Raw genomic sequence first — 25355 nt, forward strand, 5'->3', positions numbered from 1 at the left:
ATTAACTTTCCAAAAATTAAATATCTATTCTCTAATTCACATTTTTATGTCTTTACTTAATATTTTTTCTTCTGTTTTCTTACTATAAACTCAGGAGAGCTGATTAGGAAGCCATTAGCAGTCTGTCCACTGAATTCATTGGTGTAAAATTTCTGTCCTGCAAGTTTACAATTCCTCTATATTAAAAGCTGAAAGGATGTTTCCTCAAAAAACAAAAACACCAAACCCAAGAACAACAATCCCCCCCTACATATTTTCATCAAATAATTGCCTTTGAAGAGTACAATATTCTTTCCAGACAAATAAAATTTTGTGGCTCCAGAAGTATGCCCTTATGGGTAGTCAAAGATATAGAAGATATAGTTACTGTGACTAAAGTAGGTAACAGAACAATTGCTTTTCACCACAAACACATGCAAAAAAATAAAAGAGAGCAAAAGTATTTCCATTTCATTTTTGTAGAAATTGTATGTATTCCCCACCATATTCAGATTTTAACTAAAAAATCTTCGGTGAACTAAAAGGTTTATTCAGCTGAATACTAATTGCCATCCAAATTTGATCTCATTCATAGATCTCATGGTTGTCATTTATGAGGTCCATATTCGTGCATTTAGAAGCAGCCAGTGTAAGAATTAGATCTCAATACATAAAATCTCTGAAAAAATTGAACCATTTAAGAAGTCAGTTATTTCCTTTTTGTTTTCACAGAATGCCAAAACATTGCTACAAAAGTAAGTATTTAAACTTGAGATTCTTGATCTTTAGAATGAATTACAAATTACAAATTTATCTGCAGATCCAAAGGCCAATAACTAATCTCTCTATTTTAGAATTACTGAAGCATCTAAAGGATTTCAAATGGAAAAAATAGAGGATGGGTATGAAAATATGAACCAGTTCACTGTGAACCTCAGTAGGGAAGAAAAGATAATACGAGAAATTGATTTTGATAGAGGTATGTCATTTATTTCACCTCAATTGCTTCCTTAAATTGCAGCTGTGTGTAATTTACATGATGATACTGAGTAGGAAAACTGGAATCAGATATTTCTCTCCATCCCAAAGTGTAACTAGACCATTTTGGATCAATTATAATGAAAAGCAAAATCCATCACAGTCAAAAAAATCACATAACCCATCGACACCATTAATCTTACCTTTTATGTGGCCTTGACACTTTCCTAAGCCCATGATCTCTATTTACTGCTCATGTGAAGGAACCACAAAATTGAGCTTTTCTTTCAGTCTGTACAGTCCTTTCTTACCTAAAAGATGCCGTTATTGTATGGCCTGTCTGCTCTAGAAAGTCATTAAAGAAACAGAATGTTTACTACTAAAAGAAGTACTTATGAAAGATACTTTTTTACATATAGTTGAGAAATTTAGCAGAAACAATCAAAATTCAAGATCACAGAGTTATAGAGGGAAGCAAAAATTGTCATCATCTTTCATGCATTTAACATCTTTTGTCATGTTATTTGTCATGACATTTAGTCATGACATCATGATTAAACATGCTTAATATATCTATATAATAACGCAAAGTTGTAATTCTACATTTATCAAAGTAGCCTGGAGTCTAGGCTCATCTATGCTTTACCTTAAAGAATAAGCCACAAGAGGTTAATGGAGATAAATGCTTCAAATAAGTGGATCTCTCCTATTAAAAGGCAGCAGTAATTGTCATCTGGATATCTCTAATTTTCTTGCTAGCACTGGATTCTCTAGTACATCTAGTATATTTACCTTTATCAGCTCAGTTAAGTCTCATGCAGATGCCACCCATTGCTTACTCCCCTGCCACAATTTACACTAACTTCAGAGTGTGTGGCTTCTCCCTGCGAGGGACCTTGCATGCCCTCTGTGCACTCCATAGGTTGGGAACCATGGACTAGCTGTACTTGGCACAGAGGTCCATGTAGTGGGGCAGCACCTGTGCACCAGTCAGCAGCAGAGGAGCAGGTGCCATCTCACAGGGCCATGAATCTCCAGAGATTTGTCCTGGGAGGGATAATCCCTAGTCACAGCCTTGTGCCCAGTTCTTCCCCGTGGCCAGCCAGAGCTGCCTTATGCCTGCTGCACACATGCATCTGCCAAGATTGTGACCTTGTGCTCCAGGCATACACCCCCACCATGTGATGGGGAATGTGACACCCACCTCCTGGGGACAAGGCATTAGCAAGGGCTTTGGCAATCGGGAGTTCAGTCCTACATTTGATACTCTTGCTACAGTCAATGAGGTCCTCTGTAGCCAGGGGAAGCAGAGATTCGGCATTCTGCTTACAGGAGTGTATTTGTCTGCAGAAACATTTCTCCGTTATGAGGGTGTTACTTAATTTGCAGATCCATATTCCTTCTACATATTCAGGCAGAACCATAACCTATGCAAAATGCGTAGCCAATCTGGAGCTTGAGCTAATGCATCTGTCTAAGTTTATTTCTCTGAAGTGGTAGGGTGACTCTGAACAGCATCCGATGTTTGTGAGGTTGAATAGTGTGATTATGCAAAAGAAAATGTATTGTTAGAGGGCTCCCTCTGGAACTAGCTGAGCCATGAATGCTGACAACAGGATGTGCCAGATGACGCAAAAGTGACGGTTTGACCAAGTTTGACAGTCTGGTTTTAGGGAGGCTGGTATCCCAAACCTCCAGTCATGTATTGCAAAGCACTGACCTGATAAAGATTTGTTATGGTGGCTTCAGTGGTGTTTAAAACAAACATACACCTAGAATTGCAAGAGGGACTTTTATCCTGGCAGATTGTGCCAGACCAGGTATCCTCCCCGCAAAAAGTGCAGGGCCATGATGCACATCCTTCGTGAGGATAAGTGCATTGGCACGACCTTCTGTCCTCCTTCCCATGGAAAGGGCCAGCTTAAGATTTTAACACGTGTGTGTTTCGTGCCCTCCCTGCTGCAAAGTACCTGTTGGCAGCTCCATGGCAATGCCCAGTCCAGGCTGGTGGGAGCAGGCTCCTCACCAATGCCCTCTCCCCAGCCTGCATCCTCTGCCAGGCAGCAGATTTATCAGTAGCTTTACCGTGCAATTGTAAATGGATTTTTAATTACATAAAGACTGTAGTCATCTTCATGTGGTGATCAGCCCAGTCCTTTTACATGTGTCCTGTCAGAGGAGGAGGGAGAGGAGGAGGAGGAGGAGACAGTGGATGGTGAAGATTTGGATGAAGTCCACACAGAGTCATCAGGAGAGGAGGAGGAGGAAGAGGTGGAGGAAGGGGCTGAAAGAGCACCACAGCCACCTCAGCAGGACCCTGAACCGCAGAGCGCAGCAGGAAAGCCTCCATCTGAACCCGCTCTGGTGCCACCGCCCGCCACCCCGGCTGGTCAGGTAAGTGCCCCTGGCGCCCAGCTGCCCTGCCAGCTATGCTGAGTGCATCCCGGCAGAGCAAGAAATGCTCCCCCCGGCCTGAAGGCACCATACATCAGGAGCACAGATAAGGGAGTTGATGCACTGGAGAGCAAAATTGTTTATTGCCCTTATACACATATACACAACTGTACCCTGTCCTACTGACCTGCATATATATCACTTGATAAGCAAAAAATTATGCTGCTAGGTAAACTGCGAAACATATGGGATACATAAGCTATAAATAGAAGAGATTTGGTTTGGGAATTAAGCGCATTACAAGGGATGTTCAGCTTGCTGTGATTTAACTCACACTAACTTTTACAAATGTTGTTAAAATTTTTATACTAAAAGAATTTGGCATTCCCTCTGAATTTAGTGAGCTTTCCAGCACTAATTTTTAGATCATACTTCTAATCTGTTTTCTGTGAATGGAGTTTGCCGACTTCTATTCATCATCCTAGGGATATTGTCTGGATGGATGCAGGGACATAGAATCATAGAATCATTAAGGTTGGAAAAGACCCTTAAGATCATTGAGTCCAACCACTAACCTATCACTGCCAAGTCCACCACTAAACCATATCCTCAAGCACCACATCTACCCTTCTTTTAAATACCTCCAGGGATGGAGACTCAACTACTTCCCTGGGCAGCCTGTTCCAATGCCTGACAACCCTTTTGGTGAAGAAGTTTTTTCTAATGTCCAATCTAAACTTCCCCTGGCGCAGCTTGAGGCCGTTTCCTCTCGTCCTATTGCTTGTTACTAGGGAGAAGAGACCAACCCCCACCTCGCTACAACCTCCTTTCAGGTAGTTGTAGAGAGCAATAAGGTCTCCCCTCGGCCTCCTCTTCTCCAGACTAAACAACCCCAGCTCCCTCAGCTGCTCCTCATAAGACTTGTTCTCTCGACCCTTCACCAACTTCGTTGCCCTCCTTTGGACACCCTTCAGCACCTTGATGTCCTTCTTGTAGTGAGGGGCCCAAAACTGCACACAGTACTCGAGGTGCGGCCTCACCAGTGCCGAGTACAGGGGCAAGATCACCTCCCTGCTCCTGCTGGCCACACTATTCCTGATACAAGCCAGGGTGCCATTGGCCTTCTTGGCTGCCTGAGCACACTGCTGGCTTATGTTCAGCCGGCTGTCAGCCAGCACTCCCAGGTCCTTTTCCTCCAGGCAGCTTTCCAGCCACTCCTCCACCAAACAAGAGAGGAAACTGCCTCTCACAACCTAGCAGCAAACAGATCCAGGGTGTGAATGATTTAGGCCAGCACTTTTTCGTAAGGAATGCAATTAGAATGAGACCGTAATCACCGATTATTATAAAAGACCTACATAGAAAAATATACTTCATGTGCTACTTTAGCTGGCCTTGCAAACAATTAACATACCAAATTCTCCTCCTCTTATACAATTTACCCAGTGAAGTTGCTGAGTGGGTAAATGCTGCTGTGAAGATATTTGAGGAGGCCAGTGTGAAAACAAGAAAGCACATAAAGAATCTTTGATGGTAGCAAGCTCCTGACATAAAACAAGGGAAAATAAATACTATAGACTCATTCTTGCTTTGATTTTAAAACATACATGCATTTGCACCAGTTGTGTGAAGATGCTCTTAAATCAGGTTTTATTGATTTAACCAAAGTTTGCCTTTTGAGGATTTGCACTGACTTAACTAAACTTGTGTTGCCTAACTGACGCAGGGTTTTATGCAAACAAGAACTAGACATAAGCAATTCTGCCCACTAACGTGAAGTCCCTTACTTCTAAGGCTAAAGTGGGAAAGGTACGGCATGATGCTGTAGCAATTGTAAAATGCCATGAGATGGTCGTACGTGGAGTCAGACGTGGCATGTGGGTGTTGCAGTGTGTGGGGTACCCGTATTTCAGCTTTTGCTTTCTGGTGTAAGAAAGGCAAACGGAAATGCTGTGGTGATAACAGGTACTGTGTGGGTGAGCCCTGACAGCTTGATGCAGGTAGACAGTTGCAGTTCAGCCGGCTGCTCCTCTTCCTGGCAGAGCAACTGTGTTCAGCTTATAGCAATGATAGCAAGGCTGGTGGGCTAACGTGTCGCTTCAGTGTCTTTGTATTCCTCTTATTCTGGCTGCTCATCACAGACTCATTGGCAAATGTGTTGTTCTTAACCCAAAACCCAACAAGCTATTCGAAGGTACCTGTATCTGTCACTCATGGCTGGTACCGGTTCTTAAATAAAATGAGGCTCTCATACAGAATTTCTTATATTTTTAAGATTGAATTGGGTGTTTAGCTGAATTAATGAAGCACTTGCTCACTCCTTTCTTGGTCGGCATCCCCTTCCCAGCTAATTCTACCCTCTTATTCTATTTTATTGGTAATTTATTTTCTTTCCCATATCTGTGTTATTCAAATGATAGTTGCTTTTGCTTCGCATTTTGATTGTAATTCTTTTGGACCATATATTAGGACAAATCTATTTCTTGCAGTGACATATAACAAACAAGGCATGCAGAGCAATGTGGCTATGGCAGGAAGGTAATGTGGTGCACTCTGCTTGTTCTTCTCTTTATCTGTCCTGATTAAGGATGAGATTGTGACACCAAGTGGTTCTCAACAGAGCCCAGAGTCTGACACTCAAGTGCCGGCCACAGCAGAAACCGTCGATCCCTTGTTTTACCCTAGCTGGTATAAGGCTCAGTCGCGGCAATCAAGCAGTCCAAGCTCAAACCCAGTGACTGGGCTTGGGAAAGTAGGGCCTCCAGTTTCTCTGGAAACAAGTGCAAAGAAGGCAGAAGCCCTAGCAGCGGCAGCGATCGAGGAGAACGCACCAGGGAGTGGTAAGGAAAGTAATGCCACTGCAGCAACGTCCAAGGTCAGTGCTACCGAAGTCACTCCAGAGGGCTGTGACACGCAGCAAGGCGGGAACGGCAATTGTTAAGGAAAATATGACTTAATTTTCCTCTGCATGCTAAAGAATAAGAATAATTTCAGAAATATGGAAACAGCATAAATTGTCGTTTCAGCAAATCACTGGATTTACAGATGGTTTCAATATGTGACAGGCTGACTTTTCAGCTTCAGAATAGCATGCCTATGGTTGCTTGTGCTTAATTGCCAGTGCACCTCGTTTGTGCAAGCTGTTATCCGAGTTGCTCATGCACACGCTCAGGATCTGGCAGAGAGGCCGGCGATGCCTCTGCGCAATCAGATATTTGCATGCTTTAGCAGTAGACAAATCCTGTGCATGAGATTGTTCTCGTTACCTGTTGAAAGCCTGTGTATATCATATGCCATTCTACCACCACTGGTAGAGCAGCTATGGCTTGGCTTTGCCTTCTGCAGCTCCGTGGCTGCACCCAGAGCGTACAGTTTCCCCATGTGAACACAAAGCTATGCAAATACCCAGAGCCTTCTTGTGTGTTTGATTGCCTCTCAGTAAGCAGTGTGATTTCCTGGGTTCAGATCTGTCGAAAAGGGTTTCCTCCAAGGATTACTGGGACTTGATTAAAGGACAGCATGAAGATAATATATTCCAGTTCTGTGTCAGACTACCAGCAGCATGATGGGGTAACAGAAACTGATGTGTTGGGTACAGGAGGGTGTTTCCCTTAAAATGACAATGTTAGAGGTGGGATAGCCTGAATTCAAATATTTCTTTTTCTGCACATGTGTACAAACTCCGCATGGGTCAAGGATCCAAGGAACAGAGCTGAGGGAGCTGTCTGTGAAGGTTTTGCACACTACACCCGCTCCTGCTCTAGTGCCTGGCTACCAGCCCATGAGCAGTACTCTCTAAATTAGACCATCCTGATTTACAGGCTTAAGCCCTATGTTTTAACAAAGCAATTACCTGTATGTGTGTGACAAGAGGAGATTGTGTGTGTGTCTGAAAAAAAGTGCAAGCGGGTAGTAAGTATATCATGCTGTTCCCTTTGAAGTTGGAGTCGACCAGCCAACATACATAAGCAGCACCTACCTACATAAGCAAAAGTTAGAATAAGGAGGAGTTCATACAGACATGATAAAAGGGGCACTTACCTTTTAGCTGGAGGCTTTAGCAGTGACATTTGAATTTGGTGTAAAGATTCTTGCTGACTTCAGTCTTAAGAAAAGCAACATTTGACCATATTTCAGTAGCTATTTTTCAAGTCAGGGCTTGATTTGAGAATATTTGAGTGGAATACAAAAAAATAGGTTTTTTTTTAAATTACCGAATCTGCTATGACCTTGCCTTCTTAAGTATATTCCAAATGAGCTGGCAAAAACAGGTGAATTCAAAGTGAAATTAATTGCTGCTGTTTCTTTGTACCAGTTCACCTAATAACTGGGCAGCCAAACCTCACCACAGGCAGGTAAAATCCTTCCTGGGTAAATTCCCTGGGAGCTTGCTTGACTGTGATCTGCTTTCCTGGGTCCTAATTTACCAGTAGCAAGTAAAGGAGCAAAATTAAGGTTTGATGTGGCCAACTGTCTGAAAAAACAGTGGCAGTGGTGTTCAGTCACACCGAAGCAGCAGTCTGGTACCGAGCTCTCTTCATCATCGGGTACTGGCAATAAAAACAGGCACGTGGGAAAGATGTCAATCCCCATTGGCGTGTGAATCTGGGGGTGCTGAGCTTTGATATTTTGCCAGATCATGAGTGACTGACATTCTGGGAGGAGGAGGATGTTGAGAAGGGTGGCACGTGATTCTGGGGACAGGGAGAGGAAGGAGCAGGGCGTGCAGCTGAGGATGGGGTTGCCCATGTGCTGGAGACAGAGGAAGGGAATAGGAAAGCTCAGGAAGCAGAAAGGTGCAGAGTGTGCTAAAGAACAGAAAAAGCAGAGAGACCAAGCTAGGAAGGGCGCTGCCACGAGATGATGCCGTGGTAAGGTTTGCAGATCTGAGCTGAAATTTGTCTATGTCACGAGCAAAATGGCCTCTGTCATGTGGCAGTGATCATTTTTAAGTATGTGAACTTCAACTTTATTTTTTTCCTGCATGTGACTTGTACACAACTCCCTCTGAAATGCCGTATTTGTCTATTTTTTTAAAACCCTGGCTGATGTTCCCAACTGTTTTTACTCCCTTCCTCCAATTAAACAATATCATGGAAAAGTGCTGTGGAAACAGAGCTTTTTCACTGAATGTAGTGATAATGACTACTTCGTGTCATGACAACACTGGTGAAGCACTCTTCTTATTTTCTCACAGGAGTTAGCATTCTGCATATCACTTTTGGCATTTCTTATCATACTACATCATCTTTGGAATCTGATTCAATACATGATTTGTACTTTCATGGGTAGGAAATATTTTTTTTACCATTAACTAACAGTTAAAATAGTGTCTCTGGTGATGTTCTTACATGATTTTAAAGGATTTTTTCCCCTTTCTTCCCATCCAAAAACATCATGCTAGTTCACAATACAAGCTGCCTAAAACATTTCTTCCTTGCACCTTTGAAACGCCACCCTTCAGCTTACTCCTGCATGGTTAAACATTGCATCTCCCTGGTTCAAAATGAAAAGAGGTGTTTACTCCCTCAGATACATGGGCTTATATTTCAGTTGCTGTTAGATAACCAGCAGGATGGAGAACCTGTGGGTTGACAGGAGACGTGAAGAGCCCCAAGCTTGTTCAGTCCAACAAATGGGGGAGGAAGATCTGGAGAGCAATGGTTGTCATCAGAGGGGTGAACATCAGGAAGAAAAATCCACTGAATAATCCTGCTGCTGGGATTCCCACCATAAGCAAACCACCAACGGTCTCTCAGCGGGATGGCTCGAGCTCTGCTCCATGGGGACCTCCAGAGAGAAGATCTCGAGCCATCCCCCTGAGGGAGCACCAATGTGGAAAGGGTCCTCTCACACTCCAGCCCACACAGTGTGCCCCACACATCGGGGACTCCTCTTCAGGTCCTTTTTCCACCAAAACGCATCCAAAACCATCTCTCCCACATTCCCAGTGAGCGTGCAGTACCAAACATGGCCTTGAAATGCATCCCCATGCAGCTGGGGAGGGATCCCAAACCCTTCAGACACCCAAGGCTCTGTGTGTGCTTCTAAATACCTGTGGTTAAAAAATGGTTTTCTGTAGGCAAAGGTTTCTTTCCTTTGGTCATGCTAGTTAAGAGCTGAAATATCTACAAGATCAAGGACTAAGAACTTCACTACCCAGTGAAGTTGTCCTGAATGCAAATACTGTCAATTAAACCTTAACTATTCCATAACATCTCTTCTGGAGTAGCTCCTTTTTGGTAGACACTGTCCATGATTTAGTTCTTCCAGCTCCAAATTCACATCCCTATTAGGTAAGACGTATGCGTATATTCAATTTCCAAAGTGATATGGCTGATCTGCAGAGAATCCTGTGTTACCACTTGGGCATTTAATCTTATTTTCTGAAGACAAAGACCTCTGACACAAAGTAACTGTAGTCACCTTTGGGTGTTTGCTCTAATGGCAGAAAAATTCAAATTCAAATGCTTGGTTTTCCCTACTCACTTTCTGTACTGTGCTCTAAGCACCGTACAACATGATATAGTGCATCTATGAAAAATGATAAATTATTATTCAGTTTTTATGTACACAAATTCCAGTACTATGACTGAAGTATATATCTCTATAAAAAAAATAAAAAGGAGAGGGGAGAAGCTATCACCTACGCTTTAGCTGCATAAGTTATGCAAGAAGATGCAAGGTCTGGTGGTAATTTGAATTTGACAAGCATCGGACACTGTGAATCTCAATTAAATTTATGTATCATAGTTTAATTTTCATTTATTTGTGTTTGGTTTTGAAAATTCAATATATTATTACAAAAGGACATAGGGCTTGTTTGTACTCCTGGGAAATCAGGCATGTGAATAGCATTATGCTTTTTTCCCTCCCTCTCTTTCTTTTTTAATTCAAAATACCTTTTGAAATTAAAAATAGACAAATGCAGAAAGCTCTCATTTCTACCATTTGAGACCTCTTTCTATGTTGTCTCTAGTGACAGCTTTATGATTTATTTAATCATTAAATAGAAATGAGGTGAGGGAGAAAGACATTTTGGTCTCAGACTCTATTTGCATAAAAATTATTTTCTTTTCCATTTGTAGTAAGGTGACTGTTCAGACAGTTTATGTGTCTTTATCTTTCATGTGAGATATCAGGTCACTGCCCTTTTTCTCTTGTGTGTGAGAAGCCCCTGAAAGCCAAATACAAAATTACTTGACATGACTGTCATAATAATTTATAATAATAATATAAATCTGCATGACTGTCATAATAAGAAGCATATAATTTATTTTCAGGCTATTTTAACAGGATGCACTGATAGGGATTTCATTCTTTTCAGCAGCAAAAAAGAGGTCAGATCCATCTATTAAATCCCAAAATTTACTCTATTCAAGGGCCGCAGCACTCTAAGAAATTGTATCAATGCATCAAGAAATTTCCTCCAGAGTGCAGGAGGGTTTATCAGCAGGGATAAGGCAACAGGAGGTACAGCCCACAGACATACACATTACTTGGTCTAAGGAGGGACGGAAGGAGATGATTCAGCATGAACAAAATAGATAACTCTGCACTAGAGAGCAGCATCCTGCTTCAGGGGGTGCCTAAGTCAGAAGCAGAGTCACCGCAGGCTGCTTCTGTGTCTGATGGAGGATGAGAGGTATCTCCAGTGAGAGGCAGTTCACCAGCTGCTGCTGGTTCTCACTTGGCACATCTGCTGCTGTGAGTAAGGTGACATCGATCTTAACCCAGGTGCCTCTGCTCAGTGTCTAAAGTTGGGGGGATCTTTTGAAGTGAATCTGAGCCTCTGGGGTTGACAACCAGGAGCGAACAATTAAAACACAGGGCACAGGAACAGCATCAATGAGCTGCCTTGCCATCATGGGGATTAATGTATTAGTGGAGGGTGACATAGATATTAACAAGCAGCCATTTCCCATGCAGGGGAGAAACAGATCTTTGAGTCCAAAACAAAAACTTAGAGAGCTTAGAGACAGACTATGTGATGAGTTACAGAAGGAGGTGAAGCAAGCCTTCACCAAGTCTTGTCTTCTTGTGTTCGGTCTCAGAAGACCGGCTAAGTGAGCAAGGAAGAATACATATTTTGTGCATTACACTTCAGAAACTCATTCACTCGGTTGTCACCTCAGGACTCAGGCATGTGGTTTTGTACTCTTTGTATCTGAAGAATGCTACCAAGGCTTATAGGTGTGGAGCTTTAGGCATATGAAGAACGGTGTGTATGTTTGTAAATGCTCATGGCATCTAACTGTTGGACTGGCACACCTGAATGGGTACATGGCCCTTCAGTCTCTTGGAAATCTGACTTCTAATTATGTATTGAGTCATTCTTAGCAGTAAGATTAGTTTACAGGAGTGCTGAACCTCTAGCTGTCACTTCTAATGGTGCAAATGTTCAATACACCCAGCTTTCAACCAGGTATGTAAGCCCTTCTTGCTGCCCAGCTTTAGGCCACCAAATGTGAAATGCTGGCCCTAAGTTCTGCCTTTTAATTCTCTTGTGCAGACCTCTGATAGCTAGAGGAAGCCATGCACATCAAGAACATTAAAACCACTTTCCAGGAATGTGTAGACTTTAAAAATGTCTTCACATTCAGAACCACCCTATCCCTCAGTTTGTAACAGAGGAATCTCAAAAATCAGCAGTGATGAGTATTTTATAATAAAACTTCCTTGTGTTGTCACTGGAAGAAGGCAGATCACAAAATACCTTACATCTGCTCAAACTGTTTCAGTCTGGTTAAAATACAGAGGGCAATGGATGCATAAGGAAAAGTTTGGTCATTTTTTTCCCCTAATCAGATTTTTGTAGGCAACATCTCTCATGCAGTGACACTATATAAATTTGTGACAGTTTATGGAAGTCTTGTATTTTCCTGGGTCTCTGGTTATTCAGCCTATTTCACCTAAGATGAAGTACTGGACCTTATATTCTGTTCCTCAAATTCCCCATCAGAGAAGTAGCTGTCTGTGGCTCCGAAGGACTGAAGCACATACATTTAGTTTGAAAGGAAATGCAAGTTATTCATCCACAAACAGTATTCTGATCTAATTTCCCTTTGCTGCCAGTAAGTACAGTGCTTTAATTCCATAAGGATATAAAATATAATCAGGACTGAGCTGTTTGGGAGGAGAAATACTAATGGAGTGGCCTATGTTAATCTTGTTTCATTAGTTTTAAAATTTTCTATTACTTGCTTGCAACCTTATGCCATCTGCCAGAATTACCATAGGGACAGTCCTCTCTGTATTCATGTACTGTAGTTCTCTTCACCCTGCTGCTGAATACTTCAATTTCAGCTGGTGATCCTTCAATTTTTTTTCCATGAGACAGCTTTAAATCACATGTCAGAGAGGTCAGTACTTAGCTAAGTTTTAGTCGATTGGTTGTCATGTCAATATGCAGACAACACGGACAAAATAAGATAGTTTAAAACTAAAATAAGTCTGAGAGAGATCATGCTGTGCTCATTGTCCAGGTACCTCTGCTTTTCCATCAATCCATAAAAGGTATGGTCCCACATTTTAGCACAGTGCTGCTCTGGAATGCTTGCACAAGCATGGCAGTGGCACACAAATAATAATTTCCTTTCTCTTCTCCAAATTGAAAACAGTCTTGCCAATCTGCTCAGGTAAGGAAGCTACGTCCCCCTCTTCAAGCCAACTGCTCCAAGAGAGGGGATTGCTTGAGGCAAGGCAGTCTTGCAAGGCTGGATCTTGCGGGAGCGATGCTAAGAGAGGGTCTTCCCTTCCGTCTGGCCCACCTGACATGGCCTTCCCACAGTTTGTTCCCAGAGTGGGACAAGAAGTTTGTTAGCATCAGCAGCAGGCGCAGCCCAGGCAGCTCTCTCCCAGGAAGCCAGCTGCTGCTCTGAAGGCTCTCTGCTCCCTGCAACAACTGTGCTTAGTGCTAATGAAAGATCTGGGAATGGAGAGAGCAAAAGTCAACTTGATATTTACAGTCTACGTCTGGATATACTTGGACAGTATCTTTCCTTAGGTAGAAAACTGGAGGGGTATATTTATGTTCAGACAAAAAAAAAATCCTCAAATTTCGACTGAATGAAAAATGGGTCATCTAGCCTCCATGAAGTTGAGCCTTTTGTAGGAGACCCATGAATCAGCTAGTATGCAAGCCCAAATTAAATGCTGTTTGGAGCTTCTTCCTTAAACATCTCCTAAATTTCACCTGGGCGGGGGTGTGGGAAAAAAAGTGTTCGGCCTCTAGTTGAAATACAGGGCAAATGCTAGATGCAAAAATCTCAGTTAACGGTCCAAAAATTCTGTCTTTTCTTCTCTGTAATTTGACTTAATGAATTGGGACTTAGTTATAGTGGCAGGCTGATGTTTAGTTGCTGGCAAATTCTGCCTATAAATTTTCATTTTGCATCTTGATTTTGTGCTTCAGGTGAGATTTTTTTCCCCTCAGTTTAGCAAATAACGTGTAAAGAAAATCAGGGAAGTCTTGACTGTTCCTCTTTTAACACCTCTCTGTCCCTTGCGTCTGAGAATTATCTGAATGATTCAGAGGCAGTAGTGATGAGCTGTGAGGGCAATGTATTAAGACCAGCTTCCAGACAACAGTTTCTCATAATTAATATGAGTGGCAAATACTTCACCTGAAGTTTTACCTCGAATAGTCTGCTCTGTGATTTGTCTGGTGAGTCATAGATACTATCTGAATTATGTATATTTCATTTTTTCATTCCATTACTAGCAAAAGGACCTCCACAATGACAGTGTGGACAAAACTATTTCTCCTGTTCAAATTAATACAAAGCCAGGCTCACCTAGATATTGTCTTTCTGCAACTAGCTCATTTAAATACTGAATTGTACCTCCACTTGACCTCCTCTTCCAAGCATCGCCTGTTCTGCTTATTGTTAGGGCGTTTGGAAAGGAAAATAGAGTGCAAACAAAAAATATTTCTTAGTCGTGGATGAACTGTTGCTGTTTTACATCACATTACAGTAGATCTATGTCACAACAACACAAACCATCTGTTTGTAAAATACTTGGTTAGTTGTCATCCCACTGCCTTGAGACAGTTCGGTCTGTAGAAAGCAGTGTTTATAATCCTGTGATCATTAGAGGTGGGTCAATATTTAAACACCAGCCTATCTGATTGAAATCCCACTGACAGTAATGAGTAAACTGGGGCTGAGTCCTTTGGATATTGTGCCTGACTTGTGAGCAGGCAACGGGCTGGACCGCAGCACCCTGCAGGATTCAGTGCCCTCCTACCCGGCGTTTGAAATGGAGGTACAGGTTGGGGGGCTGCAGGTACAGCCAAAAAGAAACTGAAAAAGAGAACATTGCTTCAGTGTTAGATCCCTTCTCAGTTGATCTGTATTCCTAACATCTTTACAATAACCTCCAGGTCACTAAGTAAGAGATGAGTGACTAATTCAGAAAACCTGTTATCCCAGGCTACTAGCCAATATAAATAGGTAGGTGCCATGGTGTTCAAACCATGATGCAGATATCCAACATAGATGTCACACCTTTGACTGAGCAGAGAATGAGGATCTCACAGTGCCGGGAAATAAGTGATCTGAATTTCTCATTGTTCTTTTTAATTTAGAGAGCACCCTATAAAATCTGCCTGAGTCTATCTCAACCACTGAAGGTGGTGATTGAAATACAGACCCAGTCTCTTAGAGTACTTCTGGCTCAGCACTTCTGCACACAGAAGAAGTGGCTGTTTTTCATGATGAAACACTTGCTGTGTGACTTGGTCTATTACAAAATGCCTTCTGAGGAAAGGTAGCTGTTTTTTACCCCATCAGTGCTGGTCAGTGTTTTCAATATCTGGTACCAGATTTATTTTTTAAAATACATTAGTTTTTATATTTATGCACAATTTCATAATTGAATTTTATAAAATAAACAAATTCTTTTTTTTTTTAAATTGAATTGGTGCCCACCCAGATGCAGGTCAGTTCCAAGCTTGTCTCTGAGGACAAGTGCCTGTGACCTGCGTTCTATATTCTGTAAAAACCTGGTCAATAACTGTGATTGAATCAGAGAATTTAAGAGTAGTATTTATCACAGCTTCCTTGGACATCACCTGGGAACAGTGCAAGATGGGCAGACGGAAGTTTGATTTAATATCTTGCACATCGACTCGCCAAGTGCTGTGCAAGCAAGCCAGCATTGCTAATGGGTGAGCACAGATTACAATGTGAGATGTGATATGACAGACGTCTGTCCAGGAAGTCATGGTGCTGCTCACTGAGCAATATATTATTGTTGGAGCTTCAGTTGCTGTGGTTCTAGTAAGGATTCAGGCAATTGAAGACATGGAAAAATGAGCACACAAAGGAAAAGGGGCAGCAGCAACAGGTGATGAGGGAAAAAATGTTTTAACTGTGGCCAGGAATTTCTTTTTTCTGTTACATGGTGGCTTTAAAGAATGGCAACTCGTTGCTTTAGCTGATGTTCCAGCTTGTCTTCCACTTTCTCCATCAGTGTGTTTTTGTCTCTCAGACAAGGTGCGCCGTGTCTACAGCTCACATACACCCCCCCCCATACTTACAGCAGCTCAACTAAGTCAGTCACTCAGATGTGAGCAGTACTCCAACCTCCAAAGCATGGTATGTGTCTACGCACCTCACAGCTATGCTGGCTCCGTTATCTGATCCTGTGAATGGAGCTCTGGGGTGAGTCACAGTCTGAACTGGCACTCTGTCTCATTCACTGGATTTACAAAAATACCATTTGCAGGGGAAGAAAAAGCTTTCATTTACAACAGTCCCTGTTACTCAAAGGAAAGACTACATGACAGAGACAAACATGACGCTAAACCATTACTAAAGTTGCTACTTCTCTCTGAAAGCTAATAGAGAAGTTTCTCTGACGTGGACTAGGTGGGTTACTGGCACAGAGAAGTTCTTGGAAGTCTTTACTTCACCTTTAACTTGTTGATCAGCTGTCCTATCTACTTGTCTGATGAAGCAGAGGTAGGGGGAAGAGTGAAGAACTAGTAGCTTTCTGGCACTGGTGGCCAGCGTGTACCCCTTCTACAGCCTCTCAAGATGATCATTCCTTTGCTAGACAGTTCTCCAGCAGGGATGGAAGGGAGCAGAAGTGACAGATGGCTCATTGATCAGGAGGTCCTCAAAAACTTCATTCTGAGAGGAATGAAGAATGATGTGTGGGTAGATCCAGGAAAGACTGTTCTGGTCATGCAGCCTTAACATTCACATGTTTCCAAGACTCTCCTCTTGGGTCTCCTTCATTTTCCTGGACACTGGAGGGACTAGGTTTTATGTAAATCTGTAGTTAATTGCTCTCAACAAAAAGTGATGCCAGTGAGGTACAGCAATAGGTGAAATATTAAAGAAGTATCTTATTTCTTGCTTTTTTGTTTGAGTCATGCAAAAGATAGCTGACATAAATAAGGGAATTGTGTTTCCTTTTTTCCAAGTTAGAAGAAAGCTTAGAAGAAAGTTAGACAGTTAGAAGAAAGCTGCTTTCTCACACCACTCTAAAACTGTTTCCACCATTGCTTCAAGTGTCTGGACCTTTGGATCCCATGGGAGATGTGCAGATCTTATACCAAAATAAGCTAGCCAGGCTGTTATCTTCTGAACTATAATTGGTCTCCTTAAGGTCACTATGTAATAGACATTGCCTTAGACATTAACCACATAATGTTAATTGTAATATAATGAGAATCTATTGAAGAAAGGCATTTCCTCCCAATAGACTTTTAAAATTCATTACTGACCACTATTAAGAGTGACATATCTAGTACTGTGACTGATGGAACTAGTCTGTGAATATTATTTTGTCTGCCACCATATGTATTTCCATGGCAGGCAATTGTAGCAATTATTTTGGAGAATATTCTGTTGGTTCCCACTAATAAAAGGAAAAGATCCATACAAAATAAGCAGCCTCTTAGCTTGAAACAATATTGTTGTGATATATGTGACAGCTGCCAGGTGTTATGCTGAAGGAGCTAGACTGCATAAAAGTATGAACACAAAATGCTTGAACTAAAGTTTAAACTATTTAAAAATAACCTGTTGTGCTCCCTTTGTTTCTGCTGCCTGGAAGTGATGAGTGCCAGAAGTGTAACACTTGACATTTGAGGCAGACAAACATAGGCTACAAATTCTGTGATGGCTTTGTGACCAGCTAGCATTTTTTAATCATACCTGTTCTTGTCAACACTGGGGGTTGTTTCTAAACAAGCCAGCTAAAATATGGGAACTAACTTTAATTTCTTACTCATTTTCTGAGGCTACAGAAACCACAGAAGCAAGAAGCTTGTATTTTCGCTCCTTCTTTCTCCAAGACATACATTTTCTAACAAATTCACACTTTTGTTCTGCTGGATAAGGAGAAGGCAGTGAAAGCATTCACATGCCTCTAAGGGTGTAGATCCATTTTCTTCTCTGTCAGCAAAGGTGATTTAGGAGTTTCTTGCCAAATGGCCCTGCTTCTTATTCCTGCCCGGATGCCACCACTCACATGGCGTTTGTGCTGAGGCAGCTGTTTGTTGGGCGGTGTTGGAATCAGATCATTCAAATGCTCCAGGTTTAAAAATATCTTCCTTCACCTCAAAAAACAACAAAAAAAATCTATGTCATTCCAGTGACATTCCCATTCTTAGCACAGCCCTGCAAACAGCTGCAGCAATGCAAATGGACAGTGAACCATGGAGGTAAAGCGGGAAGAGGTGGATGGGGAGCCAAGGGGCAGGACCTGCTTTGGTTAGCATTGTTCCTCCAGAAAACATTTGTATAGCTGCACAAGAGGTCTATTCATAATCAACCAGTGCATCCATGTGCATAATTGTAAGAAATAACCCCCTTTCTTCAGGCATAGTGACTTCTAATAAACCACACGCATTCTTTTCTCACCTATTTCACTGCAAGTCTAGACCTTTTTCATTATTTCAGTCAAAACCAAGATCCTGATCCCACAAGAAGGTAAATACAGTTTTGGAGACTTCAGCAGTAGGTCAGAAATAACATACTGGGGCACCACAAAGTGCTCAACTACTATAAATTCACTAGGTAGAACATTTTTGTCCAAAAAATGTGAGGAGGCCATTTTTGCTTTGTCAACAAAGGCATAATCTATTCTACTGTGGCCAGCATAAAACCAGCAACCATTTTTGGTTTCTGATTAATTACAAAAAGTTGTGATCATTTAATCATGCTCAATCTGGATAAAATATACTGGTGGGTAATCTACAGCCCTAGAGGAAACAACCATTTCAGGCCTTGTTTCTCATGTCTTCTTGCAAGCTAGTATGATATAACCTCTGAGAGGGACATTATAATACTGGTTTCTCCAGATCCTACCTTACCAGAAGTCATCAAAAATAAGCAAAAAATTGCCAAAGCAAAAACCAAACTGAAGAAGACTGTGAAGACCCTTCACCTTTCTTCCCCACTTCCTAAATGTAAGAGTTACTGATCTCGTAAAAAGCAATAGTGCAGTCAAAGTTCTCGATTCCTACCAAGCAGTTTTCTGATATCCTAAAGTATTCGGCTGGAATGTTCTTGTGTAATTACTTAAAAGCCAGATCTAGTCTAACCCGGTCACCAAGAGTTTCTCTAGAGTCAGGAAACAGGTACCTCCAGAGGGCAACCCATCCTATAGACACTTCTTTTAAGATAGGGCAAATCACCCTCTGGTGGTGCCTTTCTCTCATCACTCCGATTAGAGGGGACGAATGCAGTTTGCTTGAGTGGATATCTCGTTTCTGGGTGACTGAAGTTTGGTAACATGGATCCCACTCTTTGTACCTAAAGGCTATGGAGATAAGTTGTGGTAAAGCAGAAAACAGCGTGTGGACTTTTTGTGTAGACTTCATTGTGTTTCAAATATCTAGAATGCCTAGATTGCCTACTTTTCCCCAGCTTAAATAGGATAACTGCTGGGCCTTAATAAATGAAAATGTTATGACACTCACCCCTTTCCTCCCCTTCACACCCTTTACAAGAACCTTATACAGAGTCAAGTAGTGCCCTGCTTAAGGAAGGAAATGCTGAAAGATGCTGAATACCTGCAACATTAATACAACTCATCAGGTTAAACACTGAGATCCTTATACTGTTTATTCATGCAAATTCTAGTGTGCCAGTTGCTGAGGAGTGCTGAATGGCTGCTCAGTGGGAGTTGTGGTTGCTCAGCACCTCCAAAGAATTGGCATGTAAACTCCAGCCTGGGCTTTGCTTATGGGAAAAACAAATCCAACCATCAGTCATACAGGGTGTGCTTCCCTCCCTGCTTCATGAGCCGGCCTGGTGAAAATTCCTGTTGCTTATTGAAAGCATCATCTGATGTCACTCGACACCACAGGGGAAAATATAAATCAAAGTGTAAGTATTCAGCACTCTCTCAACATTGGCCTAATGTGATTAATGTAATCTGAGGTAAACATTTTAGTTATTCCTTATTGCTGTTAGGGACCCAAATCAAGGGTTGGGACTTGTTATTCTAGATAATGTGAAAAAACAAGCCCTACCCTTGAGATCTCCAAGACTAAGATAAAGCTTGAGTAGAAGTTTAACAACAGTTACCTAATAACAACGAACAGACACAATGAAGTGTTGAATCTGAACCATCTGAAAGGCATGTGGCAAGGGCTGTGCCGTGCTCAGCAGAAAGCTTTTCTCTGGCAGCGGAGCAGGCCTGTGGTAACAGGGAGAGCGAGGTGATCCGGAATGAGATTGCAAACACCTACTGTGGGGTCAGATGCCCAATGCCATTGACACTGAGGGGGCCTACTTCTGCTTTCTGCCTTTCAGAGTCACCTCCTGGTTCAAAAGAGTTGTTTTCTGTAAAAGTCTACAGCTGAAATCTTTGTCTCAGACAATCCCAGCATACTGTATAACTCTGAGTCGTGTGGGCTGTCGTTGGAAGGGAGAACGGACTTAATAACGTGGACAGAGTTGCTCCTGGCACCTTTTGATGGTCTCTTGCCTCACGAGAGTAGCATACCTCAGTCACTGTATGATTCAGAGCACAAATACTGAAGTGTCACAGGTGTGAAAACACAAGTCTAAAAGCCAAGGAATGGCCCTATTATCAGCTTTGTGCTTGCTTCACTCCCAGCTGGGTGTGATGGCAAATGATTGCTCTTGGAAAGGCACATTGAGGTATTGCAGACCAGCAGCCTGCTGAGTCCAGCAAGGTGCAGGGACTAAATGCTTCATTCAGCCAAACTCAGTGGGAATGTTGGAGCTCTGACATGGTTTTGCTGACACAGGAAGATGTCATCATAGGAGAATATGAAGGAGTTAACACATTATGAAACACAGTTTTGGCAGTGATGCAGACAAAGGTTGTTTTGTTTGAAATGCAGTACCAGCAGTGTTGGTTAACAAGGTAATGCAGTCACCTGGCCAGTCTCAGTCATTACATTGTGCTTCATTTCTTCTAACACGTTAGATCCAAATCCTATGAAACAAGCTAATTAACTTTAAGCTCATAGTTAGTTCTTTGCTTCGAAGTAAAGCTTAGTTTTATGTATATGTCTGGATAATGGCTGGTTGCAATAGCAAGTGGAAGTGCTAAAGGAAGCCCATCTTGCACAGGAAGAGAAATAACAAGACTCCAGTGTGCTTTTAAGTAAAAAAGAATAAAAATACAGGAAATTATTTTTTTAAACCTCTTGCCAGTCCTATTGCTTGGCAGGGTGAGGAGGGCTGCCCCATGCCTGCTTACACATGCTGCTGAAGACTAAGTGCACAAAATTGCACAACCAATTTCAAAATTACTTTTAGCTAGTCCAGGCACTCTGGCTGTCCTTCCAAAAATAAAAGGCAAAATTTTCAACATCACAGAGGACTAATAAACCACCTACATGCCTGCATCGACTAAGATCAAGAAAGCGCAAAATCCCTTACAAGTCAGAAAGTCTAGCCACCTATTTACTGCTGATACCTGACTTTTGTAATCGGGGTTGGAACATTTCAGCTGAAAGGTTTGCATTCAGCACTTTCCTGGGCTGAGAGGCAGATCTTCTGTAATCGGGACTCAATTAGCTACGTGCTTTTTCAGATGAAGATCTGGCCCCATGGGCCCAATTCTTTATGATACTTTTGCATAAGCCTGGGAGGTGACCCTTCTCACCAGCATTGCTGAAAATGGGCTTCTGTATTCAAGTAGGCAGCTGTTTCTCCCAGGTTTCTCACCATGCTTGTGCTCTCATTAGAGTACATGATAAAGTTAGCAAGCAAAACCTATATTCTTCTGCAAGATCCTTGTCCATAAAAAATCCTTTCTGAGCCCTGTATTTGCAGTGAGTAGCAGTAAGCGCCTTGCTTTGAAAATATGAATCTAAGCCAAAGATTAGTCCACACTTCAAATATTAAGGCAGATTCTCAGATAGTATCTCATTGGAACAGGTAGAGCTATTCCAGTCTAGAGCAACTGAGGATCTGGCTCTAAAGGAGGAGCTATGAACTCTAAGTATATATAAACAAAGAAATAGGGAGCTACTTTTTTCATACCTCCATGCTGTCTTGTCTGTTGGTGTCATGACACTCAAATAGGTAGTAACTGGAATGAAGCCCAGTAGCTAATTTATACTTAACATATCCTTAGTTCTTACTAATTCCTGCGGTACACTTTAAGCACTTACAAAAATGCTTAGGAAAATCATCCATCCCATGCTTCAGTTCCTCACAAGCATCCCTGCTTCATTGTTTGTTCCTGGATATGTCTGTCAGCATCACTGCTTTGGTAACTTTCCATTTTAGGACAGTATTATAAGTGACTGAGATGTGTTAAAGTTCAGAGGGCACTGCTCTGTCATTTTCCCTCTATCAAGTAGTATCTTGACATCAAATAGGACTCCTGGGATCATGCTGACATTCCCAAAGTAAGGTGAAACCCTGTGCAGAGAAGGCTGGCTGAATTGGCTATTTTACTTTTAAGAATGTACAGTAATGTATGTGCATATTTAGCAATATAGAGGGGGAAAATATCCTGTAGATCACATGTTAAAACATTATTTTAATGACAAAGACAGAAGGCATCCCTTAGCTACCAAATCACCCATTTTTGTATATTTTATCTTTAATAGGATTTCCAAAACTATCACCAAGCTGGTCTTCATTCTCTGTCAAAGGGATCTGAAGACACTGGAACTAGTAAAAATATTTCTGTATGTCATACTGGCCTGTTAAATATTCAGCTAATTTTAAAAATAGTAATAATTCCTGTGATTAGCAGCTACAGCATATTATGTCCGGATTCTTTTTTTTACTGTAAACATAGGATACCTGTGCAAACAAAGGCAGAATTTGGCCTGGGATATAAGCAGAAGTTTATACCTCTGTATTATTTATTTTCTGTTCCTGGGCTGAGTGAAACTGAAGTGAAATAAATATCAAAAGACTTTAAAGAAAAAAAGAACCACATCCAAGGCAGATTTCATGACAGCAGAACAAGTATGATTTTGAGTGGCAACGCACTGACAATAACTTTTGGCTTTGGTCCACATCAATCTGGAGGCCCAGCTATACAAGCCAAGCTGGCTCAGGATCACTTCTAAACAGTCAGTTATCACCTTCGGTGCAATAATATTCCAGAGGTCCAAATCGGGACTAAACCCTTTGCACAGGTGCAACACGCTCACCCAGCATAAGCCTTCCTCTGCCGTTGTCCGTGGCAAAAGTCCCTCCGACTTCTCTGGCATTCGAAGTCTGGCTGGCCTCCCCAAATGTTCATGCTCCATGCCTTTTCCCCTCTTTCTACTTCATTCTGGTTTTCTGCGTGTAGTGAAATTGTAAGGATTTTAATGCAATTCATTTTTCCTCTTCCATTTGTCAACCTTTCCTTCCTTTACAGACTGGTTCTGAACCATCTCCTCAAGGACAAGTGGAGGAAGCTCCTGTGAGCAATGAGAGGGGTGACGAGCCGGCTCGTCATGTCTTCTCCTTCTCCTGGTTGAACTCACTGAATGAATGATGACTCACTCCGGCTGGCTTCTGGTGTGCTTCTCCACAGAGGGACCGTGAGCGCAGGCGACCTGGCTGCAGTCAACAAAGAAACTGGCCTGGAAAGAGACATCCGAGCAGGTTTCATCCCCAGGAACTCAGTTGACCTCCACATCGTACCCAGCCCTTGAGATGACAGAGTCCTAAGAGGGATGGGAGCATGGGGACAAATTGTTATACTGTATTGTAGTCAAAATGTTTCCAATAATTTCTTGTTTCCAAGGGGAAAATAGCATCACTACAGCTGTAGGCTGAGCACCGCTAATGCTTTGTTATTCACTTTTGGCATGTCCCCGTGTAGGTGTAAATGCTTCACCAATGTTGTTAAGATACTCACTAGTAGCATCCTTTGCCAACACAGCGTTTCTCCTCAGTACCCTCCTGCGTCAGCGCTGGTGACTTCAGTGACACCATTGCACCCTTGGCACTCCCAAGTCAGGGTCGTGCCTAAGCACCTGCACTATGAGTGGTCACTTGTGGTCACTTACAGTCCCCACAGTACCGGAGCCTCCCCAGCTGCAGAGGCTGAACACACGAGGGGAGAGGAAAGCTGCCGTTTCTTCCTTTGCCCTTGCTCTCCCCACAACAGACAACGCTCACATAAACAGGCTATTTGTAGGGCAGGTGCCCAGCAGCAGGGGTGAGGAAGACGCATGTGCTGAAAGCACTGGCCACCCCACACAAACGGGTGCAAGACACAGCTCTGAGCATGTGGGGCAGAGGCTAGAGTGCTGCCTGCATCTGTCCAGCCATAATCCATGTCTGCATCTTCTCAGCCATCTGTGTGTACAGGAAAAGGGGCATGTTCTTGCATGAAACCGGGATGCAGTGAGGTGGTCACAGATAGTAATTCAAGGTTTAATTTGAAGGCCCTGTGGTGCGCTGTAAGAAAAGGCAAAAGCTGAATGTCCTGTTCCGTGTGTATGGCAGATGTGGAGCTGTCTAATGAAATCAAATTTGTGTCTTCAAAGAAGCTCTACAAGATGTACTGATGGTGAAACCCTGCAAGTTTTGTCACTGGGGACAGGGCGTCAGAACTCAGTAGTGTTTAAGAGAGATTGGCAGGTTGCTGGGGGTGCTCGGTGCCGTGGGGGACCAGGTGTGAAGCTCTGCACTAGGGTTAAGTGTGGATCTTTCCAGGAGACCCAAGTCAGGCCCTAAACACACCTATTTTGGCAGGGGACTATGGCAGGCCATAGGGCTGTGCTGCACCCCAGCAGGGCCGGTGAGCTGGCAGCGCAGACCCAACACAGTGCCTGGTTAGCAGGCTGTGAGGGGTCGGCCCCAGTCCTGGCCATTCCTCGCTACAGGGCTGATTCACATCAACCCTCATTTCTATCTGTTTCCCCTGGGAAATGGTCCTGCAAGAGAAGTTTTGGAGGGCTGCATAGGTGAGGTATGCACAAAGCCTTGAGACTCAGCCCAGAGCAAGCACCGCTCGCACCACTGCATCAACTCTGGCTGCTGGAGCATCTTTTCCTTGAGATGTGGTTTGGGGTGAGGGATTTCCTGTTTTCTCCTGGTCATCCTGGAGGATTTCCCCCAGTTCCTCCCGCAAAGTTTCTCCACATGCACCGCCAGCGTCCCTGGGAGGGACCCGGCTTGGGCACTGCCACCGGGACGGGGGGAGCCGAGGCGGGGAGGCATCTGCCCTTTTTGGGGTGCAGGAAGGATGAGCAGAGATAGAAAGAAAACAAAAAAGAGATGTGGAAGCGCCTCCCCGGTGCCCCATCGCTGCGCCCTGGCAGGATGCAGCCGCCCGGCTGCAGCGGCAGGAGCCGGGGACCCCCCAGGGGTGCTGCTGAGGTGGGAATCGGCGGTGCTGGGGGCCGCCGACCGGCTTCCAGCCCCCCTCCGGACCCGGGAGCAGCCGGTGCCGGGGTCGGCGGCGTGGGGCAGCGCCCGCCTGGAGGCCGGGGCCGGCGGCACGTCGGGGCGCGCCTCTGGGAGAGCCCGCAGGGACGGGGGCTCCCCGGGGCCAGGAAAAACGTCCCCGAGGGTGCCGTAGGGCTCCCCGCGGCTCTGAGT

At 43.2% G+C, this 25355-nt stretch overlaps 1 protein-coding gene across 4 annotated transcripts in view; it reads left to right on the forward strand.

Moving 5' to 3' along the window:
* The window catches only part of TRIM55 (tripartite motif containing 55), a 39724-nt gene extending 15397 nt beyond the window's left edge, over positions 1-24327 (forward strand). Inside the window, exons 6-11 of one of the 4 annotated variants that reach the window (XM_075085140.1) lie at positions 712-734; positions 834-958; positions 3134-3351; positions 5939-6226; positions 8549-8639; positions 23179-24314. In XM_075085140.1, the coding sequence (XP_074941241.1) occupies positions 712-734; positions 834-958; positions 3134-3351; positions 5939-6226; positions 8549-8639; positions 23179-23189 (756 nt within the window). In that variant the 3' untranslated portion in view covers positions 23190-24314. Of the gene's footprint in view, positions 1-711; positions 735-833; positions 959-3133; positions 3352-5938; positions 6227-8548; positions 8730-23178 lie in introns of those variants that run through there. The other 3 variants (XM_075085138.1, XM_075085139.1, XM_075085141.1) reach the window with 3 other exon arrangements.
* Positions 24328-25355: the final 1028 nt, after the last annotated feature.

This window comes from Phalacrocorax aristotelis, chromosome 2 (genome assembly GCF_949628215.1).
Source record: "Phalacrocorax aristotelis chromosome 2, bGulAri2.1, whole genome shotgun sequence".
Lineage (NCBI taxonomy): Eukaryota > Metazoa > Chordata > Aves > Suliformes > Phalacrocoracidae > Phalacrocorax > Phalacrocorax aristotelis.